The sequence below is a fragment of the Rosa rugosa genome, chromosome 2 (assembly GCF_958449725.1).
Source record: "Rosa rugosa chromosome 2, drRosRugo1.1, whole genome shotgun sequence".
Taxonomy (NCBI): domain Eukaryota; kingdom Viridiplantae; phylum Streptophyta; class Magnoliopsida; order Rosales; family Rosaceae; genus Rosa; species Rosa rugosa.
The window spans coordinates 14,653,983-14,671,528 of record NC_084821.1 but is presented as its reverse complement, the minus strand read 5'-3'; the positions used below and the strand labels follow the sequence as shown (position 1 = coordinate 14,671,528).

Here is a 17,546-nt window from a genome sequence, read left to right as displayed (position 1 = left end):
AACCAAAATCCTCAGTGGTTGTTTCTAAAGCCCATCATTCCTTCTGCAAAGCCTGCTCTTTAGCAAAATTCGGATTGAGACCATCCTATGCAAAGGACACTAAAGAAAATATACCATTCTTGCAAAGAGTCTAAGGTGATATTTGTGGACCTATTCAACCACCATGCGGACCATTTAGATATTTTATGGTGTTGGTTGATGCATCGACACGATGGTCACATGTCATGCTTTTGTCCACTAGGAACGCTGCATTTGCTAAACTCCTAGCCCAAATTATTAAATTAAGGACTCACCACCCTGATCATCCTATTATGTCTATAAGATTAGACAATGTTGGAGAGTTTACATCAAAAACTTTTGATGATTATTGCATGTCCATTGAGATTGAAGTTGAACATCCTGTTCCTCATGTTCACACCCAAAATGGTCTCGCAGAAGCCGCCATTAAACGACTACAAATGGTCGCTAGAGCATTGGTAATGCGCACCAATCTCCCTATTTCTGCTTGGGGCTATGCAATATTGCATGCAACTGTGCTTATTCGTCTAAGGCCTACTGCCACTCAACCCTTTTCTACGTCCTAGATGGTGACTGGGTATGAGCCTGATGTCTCACACTTACGCATATTTGGGTGTGCAGTTTATGTGCCAATTGCGCCGCCATAGCACACCAAAATGGGTCCTCAAAGACGATTAGACATTTATGTTGGATATGATTCTCCAATAATTGTCCGCTGCATAGAACCCTTGACATGCGATCTCTTTACCACTAGATTTGCGGATTGTCACTTCGATGAGACAGTTTTTCCATCGTTAGGGGGAGATAAGAACATAAATGTTCAACAGGAATGACATAAATTGTCGTGGTCTGTCCCCACTCTGTCTCATCTTGATCCCCAAACCGCACAGTCCGAAATTGAAGTGCGGAGAATTCTCGACCTTCAGAACGTAGCAGAATCGATGCCTGATGCATTTTCTGATATCGCTAAAGTGACGAGATCACACATACCTGCTGCAAACGTGCCTGCAAGGATTGATGTCCCTAAAATTAGAGGACATGACGCCATCTCAAGGGCAACTGAGCATGGCGCCAACATCCCCTCTCACAGTGATGGTGACGTTGTGGCTAGGCCCATGACTCCTGCCAGGAAGCGCGGGAGGCCCATAGGTTCGATAGATTCTCGCCCAAGAAAGAAAGCGAGTTTGGCACAAAATAATCCATTAATCATCGATGTAAATAATCCATCTCATGAGAATATTCCAGATTATGGTTATGTCCAAGAGACATCATTGGGGGACACTCCAATGTCAGAACCAACTCCAGAGAATAGAGAGATCTCCATAAATTACACTAGTGTACATAAGATGATGGATATAAATTCTATGGCAATTGATGATGCATTTGCATATCATGTTGCAAAAGGAATTATAGAATATGATGATGTAGAACCTCGCTCTATCGAAGAATGTCAACGAAGAGCAGATTGGCCTAAATGGAAAGATGCGATCCAGGCTGAATTGGATTCACTAACAAAGAGACAGGTGTTTGGGCCCATAACGCAGACACCCCCTAATGTAAAACCTGTTGGCCATAAATGGGTCTTTGTTAGAAAGCGTAATGAGAAAAATGAGGTGGTTAGATATAAAGCTCACGTCGTGGCGCAAGGTTTCTCACAACGCCCTAGAATTGACTACGAGGAGACATATTCTCCCGTAATGGACATTATAACGTTCCGCTACCTTGTCAGCTTGGTAGTTTCTGAAAAACTTGACATGCAGCTTATGGATGTGGTTACAACATATCTCTATGGGGATCTAGATTCAGAGATATATATGAAGGTTCTAGATGGACTTCAATTACCCAAATTAAGTGGCTCTAAACCACGGAGTGCGTTTTCAATAAGATTAAAACGCTCACTATATGGATTAAAACAATCCGGACGGATGTGGTATAACCGTCTAAGTGACTACTTGATTGGGAAGGAATATATTAACAATGAAATATGCCCATGCGTGTTCATTAAAAGAACAAGTTCCAGATTTGCAATCGTAGCAGTTTATGTCGATGACATGAACCTAATTGGAACTCTAGCTGAGTTAAAGGAAAGTGCTAAATATTTGAAATCCGAATTTGAGATGAAAGATCTTGGGAAAACACGGTTTTGTCTCGGTTTAGAACTCGAGCACCGTAGTGATGGAATTTTGATCCATCAGTCTACATATATTCAGAAAATTATAAGACGCTTTTATGAAGATAAAGCAAAGCCTGTGAGTACTCCCATGATTGGTCGTAGTCTTGAGCCCGGAAAAGATCCGTTTCGCCCAAAGGATGAGGACGAAGAATCATTAGAGGCCGAAGTGCCCTACTTAAGTGCAATAGGCGCATTATTGTACTTAGCTCAATGCACAAGACCAGACATCTCCTTCGCAGTGAACTTGTTAGCTAGATATAACTCTGCGCCAACACGCCGCCATTGGATTGGTGTAAAGACAATCTTTCGATACCTAAGAGGTACAATTGATATGTGTCTATTCTATCCCTACAGAGAGAAAATGAATGACGGAAATTTGGGATCGGACCCCAAGAGGCAAAATGCCACCGTCCAAGGGTTGGCCGCCGGCCATGTTGCAGCCGCCGCCATCCATGGTGGCCGACGTCTCCCTACTCCCCTCCATCAAAACGACAACGATGTTTTGATGGGTTTTACTGATGCAGGGTAGCTCTCTGACCCTAACAAAGGTCGTTCCCAAACGGGTTATGTCTTTACCATGGTGATTATACACATTTATATGCGTGTAATTATATGTAAAACACTATAAATAAGTAAATCCCCATGTCAATTAATATGTAATTAATCCATTTTTATTTACTTTGTAGAAAATAAGCGGAGTTGAGAATTTTGGAGGAAAATGGTGCAAAATTGGAATTTCCGATAAAAGGATGAAATAGTCAAAGCAGGTCAACATGGTCAACGCCATCAAGGGAGCGGAATCTAATTGCTTCCGAAAGTATTTGCGGAAATGCATTGAGAAGAAAGAAGAAAATAGAAGAAAGAGAAGAAAAGAAAAGAAAAAGGAAGAAAAAAAAAAGGGGTTGTTTAATTAATTAATCAATCATGGTTTGGCATGATTAATTAATTAAGCAAATGGGTAAGTGGTTTGGTTTAAGGCTGCAGCACGTGGGCTCTGAATCAATTAGCAAGAAGAGAAGGACTCAGAAGGCAAGGCACCTCCATTCACCATGTCACACGTGGCATTTGTCCTCTTCAATTCCAATCACTCACACGAGCCATTCCCTTACTTCTTCAATCCCAACCGTCAATTCCTCATCTCTCTCCACTACCTTAATTATCCTTCCTCCTTCACACGTAAGCAGCCATATATATTGATTCCTTCACCTCACCCCAGCACACATAACCTGGAGTAGCCGCACCAGCCCTTTGGGCTGCTCTCTTCCCCACCTTCCTCCTCCATTTTCCCTCTTTTATTTATAATTTCTTTTGAGATTTAAAGAACTACTCACACAAAACTTCAAGGATCTATCAAGGACCTCAATCTCTACAAGATTCAAGTTTTGGGTATTTTGTGGGGTTGTAATTCAAGGCTAGTCATGCTAGCTTCCTAGCTATTTGTGACTATCTTTATTTTCTCCTACACTTTCTCTACTCTTTGCTATTTGAATTTTGTAATTTTGATGTTCATGAATATGGGTTGTGAGTAGTTACTTTTGGGAGCTAGGGTTTCTAACTCTAGCTCAATTTTGATGTAATTGACATATTTTTAAGTGATAAATAATGTATTTTCATATGGGTGCACTCTAATTACTATGTTAATTGATTCTTGATGCATAAAGTTTAGGGAATTGACCATTCTCTTTGTTATGTTTTGAGATTTGTGATGTGTGATACAATTGGTGGTTCTTTTGTTCACTAGCTTCATGTAATTAGTGTGGTGTGTCAAGTAGTTTCTTAATCGAGAATGAATGATTGCCTAAGTTTCTATTTTCTTGTGCCCTTTGCCTTTAATCCTAGACGTTGTGGTCCTAACAAGGCATAATGATTGGGGTTAGAGAGTTTATTCTTGCCTTAACCGGAAGAATGGATACCAAATAAAAGAAATTGACTTAGTGGCCTTAACCGGCATTAGGTAGAGAACTAAGCAATCGTTAAATTTTAGGTTGTAACTATTGCATGCTTAAATCCGTAATTTCTAGAGCTCTAGGCCTTTAGTTCATGTTTTGGTAGCCCTACTAAGGTACTAACTCATGAATTAGAGAGTTCATATTTGTCCTAACCGAAAATGTGAATACTCTTAAGGAAATTCGGCTTAGTGGCCTTGACCGGCATTAAGTACGGGATTTGGTTTCTCATGAAAATATGTTTGTTTGCTTGAAATGTGTTCGTTGCATTGAAATTGCTAGAGAGTGATCCCTAGTACCCAAACCTATCTCTCTTTTATTTTTATTTTCTTTGTTTTTAATTGTTGTTGTTAATTTAGTTTTTGACTTAGTCTTTTAGAAAATTACAATCACAATTTTGAATCATAATTTATACCTCATTGTAAATAGCCATCACTAGGCTCTTAGTTTTGATTAGGCTTTGGTGCAAACCAAAGCCGAGCATTGCTAAGGCTTGATGCCTTAGAATAGTATTTTTATTTTTTTTCTTTTTCTTTTGTTTGCTTAGTGACTTTAGTTCCGACTACCCAAGGATTGTGGTTTAGCCACTAATCCCCGTGGTACGATAAACTTTGGGCTCAATATTTCCCTATCTTGACAACGATACGTACGCTTGCGTAATTGTGTATCCAAGTCACATGGGAAGCACTGCGATATCTTAGAGGTCTACAAAACAGACCCTTGTTGCTACTTCCTCAAATTATTATTGCTCTACATGAAGCCGTGCGTGAATGTATATGGCTAAGGTCTATAATTAGACATATTCGAGGAAGTTGTGGTTTGAAGTCTACCACGGATGAACCTACATGCATTTATGAGGATAATGCAGCTTGTATTGAGCAAATGAAGTTAGGTTTCATCAAGGGCGACAACACCAAGCATATATCGCCTAAGTTCTTCTATAATCAGCAACAACAATCACTTCTAAAGATTGAAGTGAATCAAATCCGATTAGAGGATAATGTAGCGGACTTATTCACTAAGTCGTTACCTAAATCCACATTCGAGAAACATGTGAAGAGCATCGAATTGAGAAAGTTATCCGAATTCCCACGATTGTAGCAATCAGGGGGAGATATCGACATCAGGGGTAGTTATGATGTCTACATGTTCGATCTCGAAGAGTAGAGGACGTGTTGTACTCTTTTTCTCCTCCTCGAGCGTATTTTTGTCCCACAGGGTTTTTCACTCGAGCAAGGTTTTTAACGAGGCAACGGATGAAGCGTCACCACCAAGTTTGAGCGGCACAAGGGGGAGTGTTGAAGGTAAATCGACTTAGTGTGCCTTATCAAACTAGGAATAGTTTCATGGTTGTAATAGGAGAGAAGGTTCTAGAATTCCTAGTCCTACTCGGATTAGTTTTCCTTGTAATAGTAGAACATGTACTTTGTAATCCCTATTTATAGGGCTCCTATTCTCAATAATGAAATACAATTCTCTCATCAATCTCTCTCAATTCTATTATCCTTAAACAAAAATAAAATAAAATATCGAAACACCTACGGAAGGGTTTCCTTTGAGCCCACTTCATTCTTGGTCATAGAAACTCAACTATTCACTGCTTAAACATTTCCCAGTTCCCATTTCTAGTAAAATCCTCAAACACTTGGCGCGCACACCGATTTGGGCAAAGAGGGAGACACGAGAATCAACTTCATGGAGGCGCAGACCTTGCAGCCCGTGCTGAGTATGTATTGTGAGTACCGTGTAGCTTTGAAGAAGTTGATGGTTGAATATCAAGCCAGAATCCACGCCTTTGGTGAAGGTAAAAACCTCATATTGTTTCCGGCTTCTATATAATGAAACTTCAACTTATCTATTTCTCATTCTAGATTGTTTGATTTCTGTGGTAGCTAGCTTACTTTGTCTTGATCATTCATTTCAATGTTGTTAGAAATTCGAAAAGTCCAATTGGAAGTACAGGAAGCCGAAACCGAGTTTACCATATTGTTAGAGGAAGAGATACCGAATTCGCAATTGGAACTTCTAAGCAAAGAGTTTTGGCCTTTCTCTCAACGATGTGAACAAAGGGTATTCTTATTCTTATTGTTATCATTTTAGAGAAATGTAGCTTGAAATTCGGTATTTTGGAGATCAAAATGGACTGTCCACTTGTTTGCTTATAAAGTGCCCTCATTTTCAAATTGTTCAACTTTTAGCATTAATCCTCAAGATCTTTTGATCAATGCTTGGTTCTCTCATTTGGGTAATTTTGTGGCCACAATGTGATTGGCTGAGACATTCTAAAGCTGTGTTGTTTCAGATTTTGAAGCTTGACATGTTTCTAAAGAAGATGGAGAGAGAGACATCATGGTTAGAAGAGGAGGAAGAGGTTTGTTTTCCATCATCCGTCGTTGCTTCAATTTGGTTGAATCAATTATAAATTGCATGAGTTCCTCTGATTTCCAAGTCCTTGATGCTTTGTTTTTGTTGAAACTAGGAGATTGAGTACCTTATTATGAGAGTTGCTAGGACTGAAGACCACTAAATGCTGAAGAATGGAGTGGATTTATGTTATTTTGCATGTATATGATCAAGTAATGTCTTATGAACTGTGATTCCATGTTGTTGTCAAATAGCACTGGTAGTTGTATATATATCAAGTTTACTGATTTAGTTTTCTTTTGAGACATTAGACTGTAAGAGTTTGTATGACATATGTCAAATAGCACTGGTAGTTGTATATATATCAAGTTTACTGATTTAGTTTTCTTTTGAGACATTAGACTGTAAGAGTTTGTATGACATAATAGAATCTGCTTCTTCTTGGCCCCGTGGCTGGTATTGTTAAATAGATTCAACCGTGTATGCTTGAGCTATTAGTTAATTTGCTGTTTCTGATATTGTTTTTCTGTTTGAAAAGGTATATAAGTTAGATTTCAGTATATGCAGAATAATGCGGAGCACAATATCCCAAAATGTTAAAGCCTGCAGGTTTGAAGCTGAAAGTAGGTGCTTGTGTGCAAAATATTGAACTAACAGAATCACAATCCCTAGTATTGGACAGCTCTAAATCCCCAAATGCTGAAACCTAATCAAATCCTAATGACCCTCTCCAATACGTATACAAATAGCATATCAACACCCAAGGATCAGCAGAGGATCCACCACTTCCAAAATTTCTGATAAAGGTATGAGATGAGATCGTTGCAGTGTAGCCTCCAGAGGTACACTGTCTGTTGGCAGATTCGCTATCATCTGAACTGAGTGATCTTGTTGGCCTCAGGACACATGCCATGACAACATAGGCATGAGGCTTCTTGAACCACCTGTCCAGGAACCTGCACAATAAGCGTTCTTCATATGCTTCTTCTTGTTCTGTTCCAACTTCCGAGTCATCTCAGCACTTGGGACACCTCCTTGCCCCTCCGGGCCTCTGTTAACTTGCTTACTAGTTGTTGAACCTGCCTAATTGAGCTATCAGTGTTTCGTCAAACGTCTGATAATGTCCCCATACCAATACACCATAGCAGTGGCATAAGATCCAAGTTGCAGGAGTTATATAACACAAATGCAATTGTAGGCCAATGTTATATGACACTTAAAACAACAATAACATTACCAAATAAGATAATAATTAGCTAGCTTATCATATATAATTAATGAAATGTGTTTACAGAAACATAATGGTGGGAGAGGCCAACTGTGATGTCTGTGACAGAATTTCTCAAGATTGGACATCACCAGAGAATTTGCCTCTTCATCTCGATGCATCTCGCAAATGCTACATGGATTGTCCACCCGTGTCGTCTTTGCTGATTTGCTAATAGGCTGTTAGTATTTTAAACATCAACACATTCTAAGAAGTTAGAATTATTCTGTGGGAAAGTTTAACACATACAAAGTGTGCAGGAAAAACAGACCTTAGTGGCCTGCCGCTTCTTAGGAGTCTGGCCAAGTGTCTTTGTACAATGCATTTCCTCAGCAAGGGAGCAAGTTTGGATGACTCAGAAACTCAAAGATGAAATCTTAAAATATATCTCTGAATCTAACTCCACCCACCTTAAGAAAGTGAAATGATTTGGAAGAATTGGTTGCACCCAATTATGTGTTGAATGCAATTATTATCTATCCTCTTTGGTTCTTCCCTTGCAGGTTTTCTATACTGCCATTAATTGCCTGGTTATTCAGTATTCTGCTAGCTCCTTTATTTCTTTGCTGGTGTGTTTATTTTGTTCGCTTCTTTGTTTTTGGGCTGATTTTGCTGCCTTTGTAAAAGCACAGCAGAGCTTACTATATCAATATCATGTCAGAATTTGAATAAATGCTTGAATCAATCTCATTTTATACTATTAAATGTGCTTATGTAATTGATGCACCTGTGTTCCATGGACCAGAAGATCAGATTCATCACTGCAAAAGGTACTCGAAGAATTATTATCTCTGTCTTGAGAGATTAATATATGATGGTTCACATATTCGTTTCATGATTTCTGTAGGTTTTTTATTGTTCAATAATGAAGTGCAGTGTTTGGTTGCAATGGATGTCACAAAAATAGGAGAGTTATTTAGTTTTGGTGGATAAAGTTGCAATGAATGTTCAAGCTTCAATTTTTTGCAACTCTACACCTAAGCTTTCTATTCACTTGTACTCTGACCAGATTATACTACAAAGTTGATTTAGTGCTTAAAGGGCTTCATTATGTATGCTTGAACTGCATTACTTTCCCTTACTAATTATCACAAAAATAGATTAAAAAATTCTTCTTTTAATTTGCAATGTGGTTTCAAGGTGCCTTTTTTCCATCTTTTTCTGCAACGAATTTCTGCTAAATGTTTGGGAATTTCAACTCATGAATTCCTAGATATTAAAGCAACTGTCATACATAAGGATGTCCTTGACAATTCCTTTCTGTTGAAACTAGGAGACTGAGCTGTAATATAGTTGCTAGGATTGAATCAGTTGTGCTCATGAATTATTAGATGTCAAAAGAAATCATATATGGCTGAGTCGTTGACATAATGTTTTTCTTAAAATTAGGAGATCGGACACTTCTATCTTGAAAGTTCTATAGTGCTCCGGAGTATTGAAAACCATTATATAGTTGCCAGGATCGAAGACAGTGAAGAATGGATCGGATAAATGTGAATGCATAAATTGTAGTAAAAGCACTGGTATTATCCATGAAGTTCACTGGGATGAAAATGTATATATATTAGCTTGCTTATAAAGGCAAAATATTTGCTTCATTAATAAGACCCATCTTGATTAAACCTTAACTGCTCTGTTCAGTTTATTGAACCAACAGAACTACAGTACCTAATTAGGTTGAGCTATAAATCCCCAACACTCAAACCTAATCATATACAGATGACATATTACACATCCCAAAAACAGAATATCAGCATCTATGGACCAGCACTTCCGAAACGTCTAATTAAGGCACGAGAATGAGAAAGTGAAGATGTGGCCTCCAGAGGTTTATGAACCGGAAGAGCAACTTCCTTGGCCTCATGGCTTCGCAGGGAAACATATTCATGGGGCTCCCTGAACCATCCAGTCAGGTACCCTGCACAATATGCATTCTCATTTTCTTGAATGTGCTTCTCGTGGATCTTGGCCAAGTCAGACAACTCCTCTCTGATCTCCTTTATCTCTGTTCCAAACCTGTTAAGCTTCTTAGTCAGTTCCATTTTCTCAGCCTCCCACACCTTCTTACCAAATTCCAACTTAGCCTGCGACTTGGACAAGTCCTTTTGGACCCCATTTAGCTGTGCTCCCAAGATCTTCAGTTCGTTCAAGGCCATGTCGAGCTTCTTCTTTCCTGATTCCAACTCATCATTGGACTTGTACAAGTCTTTTTGGACCCCCTTCAGCTTTACTCCCAGGTTTTTCAGCTCACTCAAGGCGGTGTCTCGCTCCTTCAAAGCTTGGTTGTATTTGAAAGTGGAGTCCTGACGCTCTTTTGTCAAAATATTATCAATCAGTGCTATCTTCTCAGCCTCCCATGCCTGCTTTGCATTAGAAAGCCTCTCAGCCAAAGCTATCCTCTCAGCATCCCAAACCTTCTTGCCTAATTCCAAGTCATTTTGTGCCTCCTGTAGCTCTGCTCCAATGGTGTTCAACTTTGCTAAGGTTGAGTCTCGCTGCTTCAATGCTTGGTTGTAATTGTACTTGCTAATCAAGTCATTGCGCTCTTTGGTCATAATTTCACTCCTCGACTCATGAGAGCCAACCTGTAGGCAGGGATTAACACAAGTTCAAGTGCATCCAAAATTATATGAATCTTAATACTGGGACAGCAACAAATAGTACCAAATAAAATGCAACTAGGTCAAGTACCTGATCCAGTTCTTTCTTTAGATTCTTGATCTGATCTTCATAGCTTGACAAGGCTGTATGCTGGTCTAAGACTATATTGTTAAGCTCTTTATTTTGAGCCTCACATTTCTCAAGTTCTTTCTCAAGATCTTTGTTTCGAGCTTCACTTTTCTCAAGCTGTTTTCTCAGGTCTTTCTTTTGCTCTTGAGATTTTAACAGAGCTTTCTGCTGCTCATTGAGTACCTTCTCAACCTGGCTACGTAGGTCCAGTAAAACTTGATGAAATTTCCCTATTAAACAACAAAAACTTAAAAATAAAACAGAACAGAAGAAAGTTGAATAAAGCTAGCTGCTTAAGAAAAATAGTTAAAATACTACTTGTAAAATGCAAGCACAATTTAAATTGGTAAACTTGGCCTCCTTTTCAAGCTCCAAAGGTAACAAATTTGGGCCTCCAATTAAAGAAGAGTCAAAAATTTTAACTTTAATTAAGACATAACTCAAGCTCACCAAATTGATGTTCTCCTGGAACCATTGCAAACCTGCAGAGAGGACAATAAAAACCTACAAGAGTATAAGACTTAAAATCAGTCCAACCTCTTAAGAGCAACTAAACAAGGAATTAAGCTACAACAATATCCAGATAAAAAGACTGGAAATTTTTACTATTTTGAGCCTTTAAGATACAAGACCCAGTTGTTCATTTGCCTATATTTTTGTCTTAAAACCGGCAAACCAAACACAAAAATCCACCATACAACATACAAGACCTAGAAACCCAGTTGTTCATTTTCCTATTTTTCTGAGTTAGGCAAACCAAACATAAAAATCCACAATGCAGGTCACTTTCTAGCAAGAAAAAGGTCTTAAATGCACACAAAAAACATATCAATCTGCAAGCCAGAAAGAAAGAACTGGTATTTCATAGATTGCTTACCAAGAACAACAAAGTTGGTTGACAGCTCTTGCAAAATCAAAAGATGGGTAGTTTCAAGGTCTGAACTTTGTGTTCGTCTTGGTTGGTCTGCTCTTCAATATTTGGAGAATGACATAATGCTGATGCCAGAATGATCATTTTGGAGTGGTCTTTTCCGTTTGATATTGTGGGACCATTGTATGAGACACCTGGAAGCTACAGAGTGGATATCTCACACGTGCCAGCTGGATTAACATGTCTGCCTTTTAAGAGGATTATCAAGAGGGTTCACCTCTTTCATGATTTACTGTATGGTTCTTTTTATTTCAATTATGAAATGCAGTAGTAGTGTTTGGCAGCAATGACTGTCAAGAAAATATAGGGCAGTTATTGAGCTGAAGCATCAATTTTTAGTAGCTATAAATTTCTCTTCAATTAGAATCTGACCAGATGATGGTTTAAATCTGTGCTATGTATTATGAGATGTGGATTTAGTTCTTAAAGGGCTTTATCTTTGTATGCTTAAACTTACTGCTATTTTCCACTAATCTGTTGTCAGAAGATCAGATTGGTAATTCTTCATCTACAATTTGCAATATGGTTTTAATAGTGACAGTAGATCTTGTAACCAAAAAAAAAAAAAAGTGACAGTAGATCATATTCTACTTTCCTTTTTTCTTCCGTGAAATTGTGTTATGCATTGGCCAGTGGCCACTGGTATAAACATCAAGTTTACTGATGTAGTTTTCCTTATCCATGATTGGATTGCAAGATTTCCAATTGATGAAGTTGTAATCGGAATGGATTTTTTCAATCGATTGATCTATTTCAATATTTAAATGAATGTAAGATGAAAATGTAAATATTCGCTATAAGTCTAAAATGTTTGGGAGCAAACAACACAGAAGATGATAGCCTGCAGACGTTGAAACTGGGAGCTAGCTTTTTCACACACCCAACTTGTTCAACCCAAGTGCTCTATTGAACTAACAGAATTTATAATTCTAAATCCCCAAATGCTGAAACCTAATCATATACAGATGATGCATCCCAAAGGCAGCATATCAGCACCTATGGACCAGCACTTCCAAAAAGTTCAATTAAGGCACAAGTGTGAGAGAGTGGAGATGTGGCCTCCAGAGGTTCATGATCTAGAAGAGTAACCTCCTTTGCCTCATGGCTTGGAAGGGCAATGTAGGCATGAGGCTCCTTGAACCAACCAGTCAGGTACCCTGCGCAATATGCGTTCTCATTTTCTTGAATGTGCTGCTTGTGGATCTTCTCGAAGTCAGACAACTCCTCTCTGAGCTCCTTTATCTCTATTTCAAACTTGTTTAACTCATGGTTAAGTTTTTTAGTCATTTCCATCCTCTCAGCCTCCCACACCTCCTTTGCATTAGTAAGCCTCTCAGCCAGTGCTATCCTCTCAGCCTCCCAAACCTTCTTGCTTAATTCCAAGTCAGCCTGGGACTCGGACAAGTCCTTTCGAACATCTTCTAGCTCTACTCCCAGGTTTTTCAGATCACTCAAGGCTGCGTCTCGCTCCTTCAAAGCTTCGTTGTATTTGCAAGTGGAGTCCTGGCGCTCTTTTGTCAGAATTTCATTAGTCAGTGCTATCTTCTCAGCCTCCCACATCTCCTTTGCATTAGTAAGCCTCTCAGCCAGGGCTATCCTCTCAACCTCCCAAACCTTCTTGCCTAATTCCAGGTCCTCTTGCACTTCCTTCAGCTCTGCTCCAATGATGTTCAACTTGTTAATTAAGCCATTACGCTCTTTGGTCATATTTCCAATCCTCGACTCATAAAAGCCAACCTGTAGGAAGGAATTAAGACACGTACAAGTGCAAGTGCAACCAAAATTATATGAAGCTCAATTCTTAAGCAACAATCAGTAGTACCAAATCAAATGCAACTAGGTCAAGTACCTGATCAATTTCTTTCTTAATATCATCTTCACTCTGATCAACACTATTCTTAAGATCCTTTATTTGAGCTTCACGTTGCTCAAGATCATTCTTAAGATCCTTGATATGATGTTCATAGTCTAATACTACCTTGTTAAGCTCTTTCCTTTTGTTTTCACTCTCCTCAAGTTGTTTCTCAAGACCTTTCTTTTGCTCTTGAGATTTTAACAGTGCTTTTTGAAGCTCAAGGACTAACTTCTCAAAATGACCGCGCAGGTCCAGTAAATCTTGATGCAATTTCCCTATTAAACAACATACAAATGAAAAATCAAGTAAAGCTAGTGTATAAATAAAACAGAACAGAAGGAACTTAAGAAAAGTACTACAAGTAAAATGCAACCACAATGACTTGACCTCCTTTACAAGCCCCAAAAGTAACAAATCTGGGTATATAATAACTTTAATCAAGAGAAACCTCAGACTCACCAAGATGAAGTTCTCCTGGAACCATTGCAAACCTGCAGAAAGCAGAAAACCCCCACAACTTAAAATGAGTTAACAAAGCAAATAATCAAGAAATCAAGCTACAACAGTATACAGATGAAAAGACTCAATCTTTACTATTTTGAGCCTTGAAGATGCAAGAACCCAGAACACCCAATTGTACATTGTTAAACCAAACACCACAAACCACAATTTTTCAGCAAGAAAAGAGATTAGTTGCACAAGAAGATAACAATCATCAAAACCAGAAAAAAAAAAAAAAACAAAAAGAATTGGCGTTTCTTGGATTGCTTACTTGAGCGGTTGTTGCAAAATCAACAAAATCTGAGGTTTCAAGGTCTGATGTATGTCTTGGTTGATGTTAGAATCATCAATAAGGATTTAAGGAGTGGTCTTTTCCACTGATATTGTGGGTCCATGGTAGACAACACCTGGAAACCAGAGAGTGGATAATAGTCACATTCCAGCTGTATTTTCACTCTTTTGGCATGTTCCAATTTCGAGTTAAATGGTTTGCCATTGTTGGCTTGTTTTTGGCAATGGTTAAGTATTTTTGTTAGTTCCCTCTTCCGGAAGAAAAAAAAAAAAGAAAATGCATTTACTTTCACAAAATATATCATTTACGATCGACCAAAATTAGAAAAAGCATTTGCAGCATTCCAAAAATATACAAAGATCGGAATTGCATTTGAGCAATCTGGTGTAAAATCATTGCTCCACTCAATTTTTGAAGATATGAAACTAGGTGCTTGTTCACATAGATTTAGAGCTGAAACTAGGTGCTTGTTCAAAGATCGACCCTGCTGATAACCCTTTAATGCCTAATTGCGCCATACTGAAAGCAAAATTGCGAGCCATAGTTCAGTTGAGCTCTAGCTAAATCGCAAACCTAGTCAAAATACAAATCACAAGCACCATGTCAGCACTTACGGATCATCAGCATAAGCTAGGAGGTGCACGTGTGCACCCACAGCAGTTTGCTAGTGATCCGGAAGGGTATCCTTCTTGGCCTTCATGACATGTGATCACAATGACATGAGGCTCCTTGAACCACCCATCAGATAGATGAAGAAACCTGAAAACGAGAACAAGATAATAGACTCTTTCTTCTTTGGCAGAAGCACAAGATAATAGATTGAACCATGATTACTCACACAGGAAGATTATGGCTATGGTGCCGGCCTATTCAAAAGAAGGCTGGCCAGAACAAGCAAAACCACTACTCCCTACCCCCAGCAGCTTGCTAGATTTCTTAAAATCTCTTACCCTGCATATAATATGGAAAAGCATGCCAAAATAAGCTAACATAGACCAATGTTTCAGCCCACTTTTATCAAAATTTACAGTTAATGGACAGCTTCAAGAAGCATAAAGTCTAGCACAATGATAACCCTGACAGGTTTCACTACAATTTTAATAGCCAAATCCAAAAAGACTTAGCAAGGTACAAGCAAATTGTCAGAGTAGCTATATCATAGTACTCGAAAATCATAGAAAATGAACTTGTTCTGAGTTTTATAAAAGCTTGTATCATATAATGGGGCCTAATAATACACTAGTTTTTCTAAACGTCCAAATCAGTGACAATTTGTTTTATTCTAGAATTCTTCAAAATTCTCTCTAGTGTTTTGAACTATTATTATAGCATAAATAAGATACTTTGATATATCTCCAAGGTTCTCTAATGCTCTGCAATTCAGCGAGACTCACACACAGATAAGCTATACTAAAAAGCAATAAACTGAACTCATATTTAGTCACCGAAAACTGTTGCCTGCATGATTTTTCTGGCTGAACCCTGGATAACAAAACTCATCTCTAATAAAAAATTAAAGCCCAGATAAAGTTCTGATACACCACATCTTCAAGTCTAATGAGCTGGCGACTGTATTCAATAATTACTTTCATGTGCAGTATTAGGGGAGCATGATTAAAAATTGCAATACCAGATCGCATCTTCCTTGAAAACATCAACCTCCAGTGTAAAGAGAAAATATAGAGTTGTAGCAGAGAATTGTAACTGGATTTATATCATCTTTGAAGTAGAGTTTTAGTACGTACCTTTTCACCTCCTCTCCTTTTGAAACATCATAGAGTGAAACAAAGGATGGACGGTAAGCAAGTTGAATCAATGGCAAGGTAGTCGAAGTAATTCTAGCTTCCCTGAAACTCTTTGCTTCTTGATTATAACAAACTACGACCCGAGGATCATCATCATTGAACATCAGAATTTCCCCATTACTCAAGCATAATAGGTTCATAACAATCAAAGCTAAGTTCCATTGGAAAGAAGTTTTCAATAGCAACACTTCTAGTCCAAGACTCTTGGATACCATAATCCTTCATAACCTACATGTCAGATCTGCTAGAATCATCAGCAAACACAGATAAAATGAGACAATTTCTTAACACTCCCAACTTCAAACTATCTGTATACTGCTTCTCTATCAGCCCAAAGTTGCTAGGTGGGGGTCTCAGTCGAAAATTTTCTGTTTCAAAGTCGAAAGAATGTATAAACTCGCTGCTCTTACTCCAAAAGGAAACCCAATGAAGAGCTCCTTGCAAATGAGCATCAAATGATGCCTGGAGACTACTCCCGCAACTGGGAACAAATCCAATGCTTCCCCAAACTCCTGTTCCCATAGTGTATACCTCAGCCCTACAATAGACGTTACAAGAGCTCGATGATGCCTCATTACTAGATCTCAATGTAATCACAGGATGAGATATTCGCAATAACTTGCATTGATGGGACTTAATGCTGAAACCAAGTCCAACAAAACCACGGCACTGTCCACCAGTGGCGGACGCAGAAACTTTTGGACGTGGGGGCGAAAAAAAAATTAAGGACTAATTTCAGTTTACCCTCCTGAGGTTAGGGGTCGTCATCATGTTAGTCCCTCGAGTTTCAATTTAATCAGTAACACCCTTGTACTCTCCAAATTCATCAGCCTTGTCCAATTTTTGGACCTCCGTCTAAATTGGCAGTTAAATCTATTATGTGGGCCCCACTTAGGGGGTAAATGGTAATTTTGAGCTCCAAATTATAAAAAATAAAAAAAATAAAAATGTCTGTTTTTTCCCTTTTTTTATGTTTTTTTTTTTTTTTTAAATTCTGTTTCTTCGCTTATTATTATTATTTTTTTGTATAATTTTGTCTTCAACCTATACACCACAAGTTATAATAGGTTTATAAAAACAAAAAAAAAAAACTCTAGGTGGTTAAAAAGCCGCTCGCTGGTCTACAATATTTGTGATATATCTCCGATAAAGCAAAAAAATTTAGGATATATCTGTAAAATATATCTATAAAATATAATAGGTTTATAAAGTGAAGAATAATAGGATATATCCATAATAAAGTGAAGAAATATTTGTAAAATATGATTAAAAAAATAAATACAGATATTTCTTCACTTTATTTGGGATATATCCTAAAATTCTTCGCTCGCTGGTCTACGATATTTGTGGTATATCTTCTATAAAGCGAAGAATTTTAGGATATATCCCCAATAAAGTGAAGAAATATATGTATTTATTTTTTTAATCATATTTTATAGATATTTCTTCACTTTATTGGGGATATATCCTAAAATTCTTCGCTTTATCAAAAATATATCATAAATATCGTAGACCAGCGAGCGACTATTTAACCACCTAGAGTATTTATTTGTTTTTATAAACCTATTATAACTTGTGGTGTATAGGTTGAAGACAAAATTATAAATAAAAAAAATAAGCGAAGAAACAGAAAAAAAAAAAAAAAAAAAAACAAAACAAAAACA

General features: G+C 38.0%; 3 protein-coding genes across 6 annotated transcripts; 1 reads left to right on the top strand and 2 right to left on the bottom strand.

Annotated features, from left to right (window-relative positions):
• Nucleotides 1-5,704: 5,704 nt before the first annotated feature.
• LOC133727774 (uncharacterized) lies at nucleotides 5,705-7,342 on the top strand. The gene is made up of 4 exons (XM_062155175.1): nucleotides 5,705-5,941; nucleotides 6,071-6,207; nucleotides 6,440-6,508; nucleotides 6,617-7,342. The coding sequence occupies exons 1-4, from the start codon at nucleotides 5,833-5,835 to the stop codon at nucleotides 6,662-6,664; spliced, it is 363 nt and encodes a 120-aa protein (XP_062011159.1). The 5' UTR covers nucleotides 5,705-5,832; the 3' UTR covers nucleotides 6,665-7,342.
• Nucleotides 7,343-9,249: 1,907 nt separating this feature from the next.
• On the bottom strand, nucleotides 9,250-11,655 carry LOC133730405 (intracellular protein transport protein uso1-like). The gene is made up of 5 exons (XM_062158004.1): nucleotides 11,610-11,655; nucleotides 11,376-11,462; nucleotides 10,949-10,980; nucleotides 10,460-10,690; nucleotides 9,250-10,353 (listed from the first exon to the last, which is right to left on the bottom strand). The coding sequence occupies exons 1-5, from the start codon at nucleotides 11,653-11,655 to the stop codon at nucleotides 9,526-9,528; spliced, it is 1,224 nt and encodes a 407-aa protein (XP_062013988.1). The 3' UTR covers nucleotides 9,250-9,525.
• Nucleotides 11,656-12,157: 502 nt separating this feature from the next.
• LOC133728125 (uncharacterized) lies at nucleotides 12,158-16,566 on the bottom strand. Of its 4 annotated transcripts, XM_062155533.1 has the most exons (5): nucleotides 15,823-15,918; nucleotides 14,057-14,192; nucleotides 13,744-13,775; nucleotides 13,279-13,559; nucleotides 12,158-13,166 (listed from the first exon to the last, which is right to left on the bottom strand). In XM_062155533.1, exons 3-5 carry the CDS (start codon nucleotides 13,766-13,768, stop codon nucleotides 12,426-12,428), a joined length of 1,047 nt encoding a protein of 348 aa, XP_062011517.1. In that variant the 5' UTR covers nucleotides 13,769-13,775; nucleotides 14,057-14,192; nucleotides 15,823-15,918; the 3' UTR covers nucleotides 12,158-12,425. The 4 variants fall into 4 exon arrangements, with proteins under 4 accessions (XP_062011517.1, XP_062011515.1, XP_062011516.1 ...); XM_062155531.1 differs by lacking the exon at nucleotides 14,057-14,192 and having other exon boundaries at nucleotides 15,823-16,566; XM_062155532.1 differs by lacking the exon at nucleotides 15,823-15,918 and having other exon boundaries at nucleotides 14,057-14,337.
• Between the last annotated feature and the right edge of the window lie 980 nt (nucleotides 16,567-17,546).

Bases quoted from the DNA above. Each gene is read 5' to 3' on its own strand.
- LOC133727774 (XM_062155175.1), top strand. From the start codon at position 5,833: ATGGAGGCGCAGACCTTGCAGCCCGTGCTGAGTATGTATTGTGAGTAC. The intron at 5,942-6,070 runs GTAAAAACCTCA...CAATGTTGTTAG, and splicing joins AATCCACGCCTTTGGTGAAG to AAATTCGAAAAGTCCAATTG. The intron at 6,208-6,439 runs GTATTCTTATTC...GTGTTGTTTCAG, and splicing joins CTCAACGATGTGAACAAAGG to ATTTTGAAGCTTGACATGTT.
- LOC133730405 (XM_062158004.1), bottom strand. From the start codon at position 11,655: ATGAAAGAGGTGAACCCTCTTGATAATCCTCTTAAAAGGCAGACAT. The intron at 10,981-11,375 runs GTAAGCAATCTA...TCCTCTCTGCAG, and splicing joins AACCAACTTTGTTGTTCTTG to GTTTGCAATGGTTCCAGGAG. The intron at 10,691-10,948 runs GTGAGCTTGAGT...CTACGTAGCCAG, and splicing joins TCCAGGAGAACATCAATTTG to GTTGAGAAGGTACTCAATGA.
- LOC133728125 (XM_062155531.1), bottom strand. From the start codon at position 16,097: ATGGTATCCAAGAGTCTTGGACTAGAAGTGTTGCTATTGAAAACTTCT. The intron at 13,776-15,822 runs GTACGTACTAAA...TGCTTTCTGCAG, and splicing joins AAAGGAGAGGAGGTGAAAAG to GTTTGCAATGGTTCCAGGAG. The intron at 13,560-13,743 runs GTGAGTCTGAGG...GTTGTTTAATAG, and splicing joins TCCAGGAGAACTTCATCTTG to GGAAATTGCATCAAGATTTA.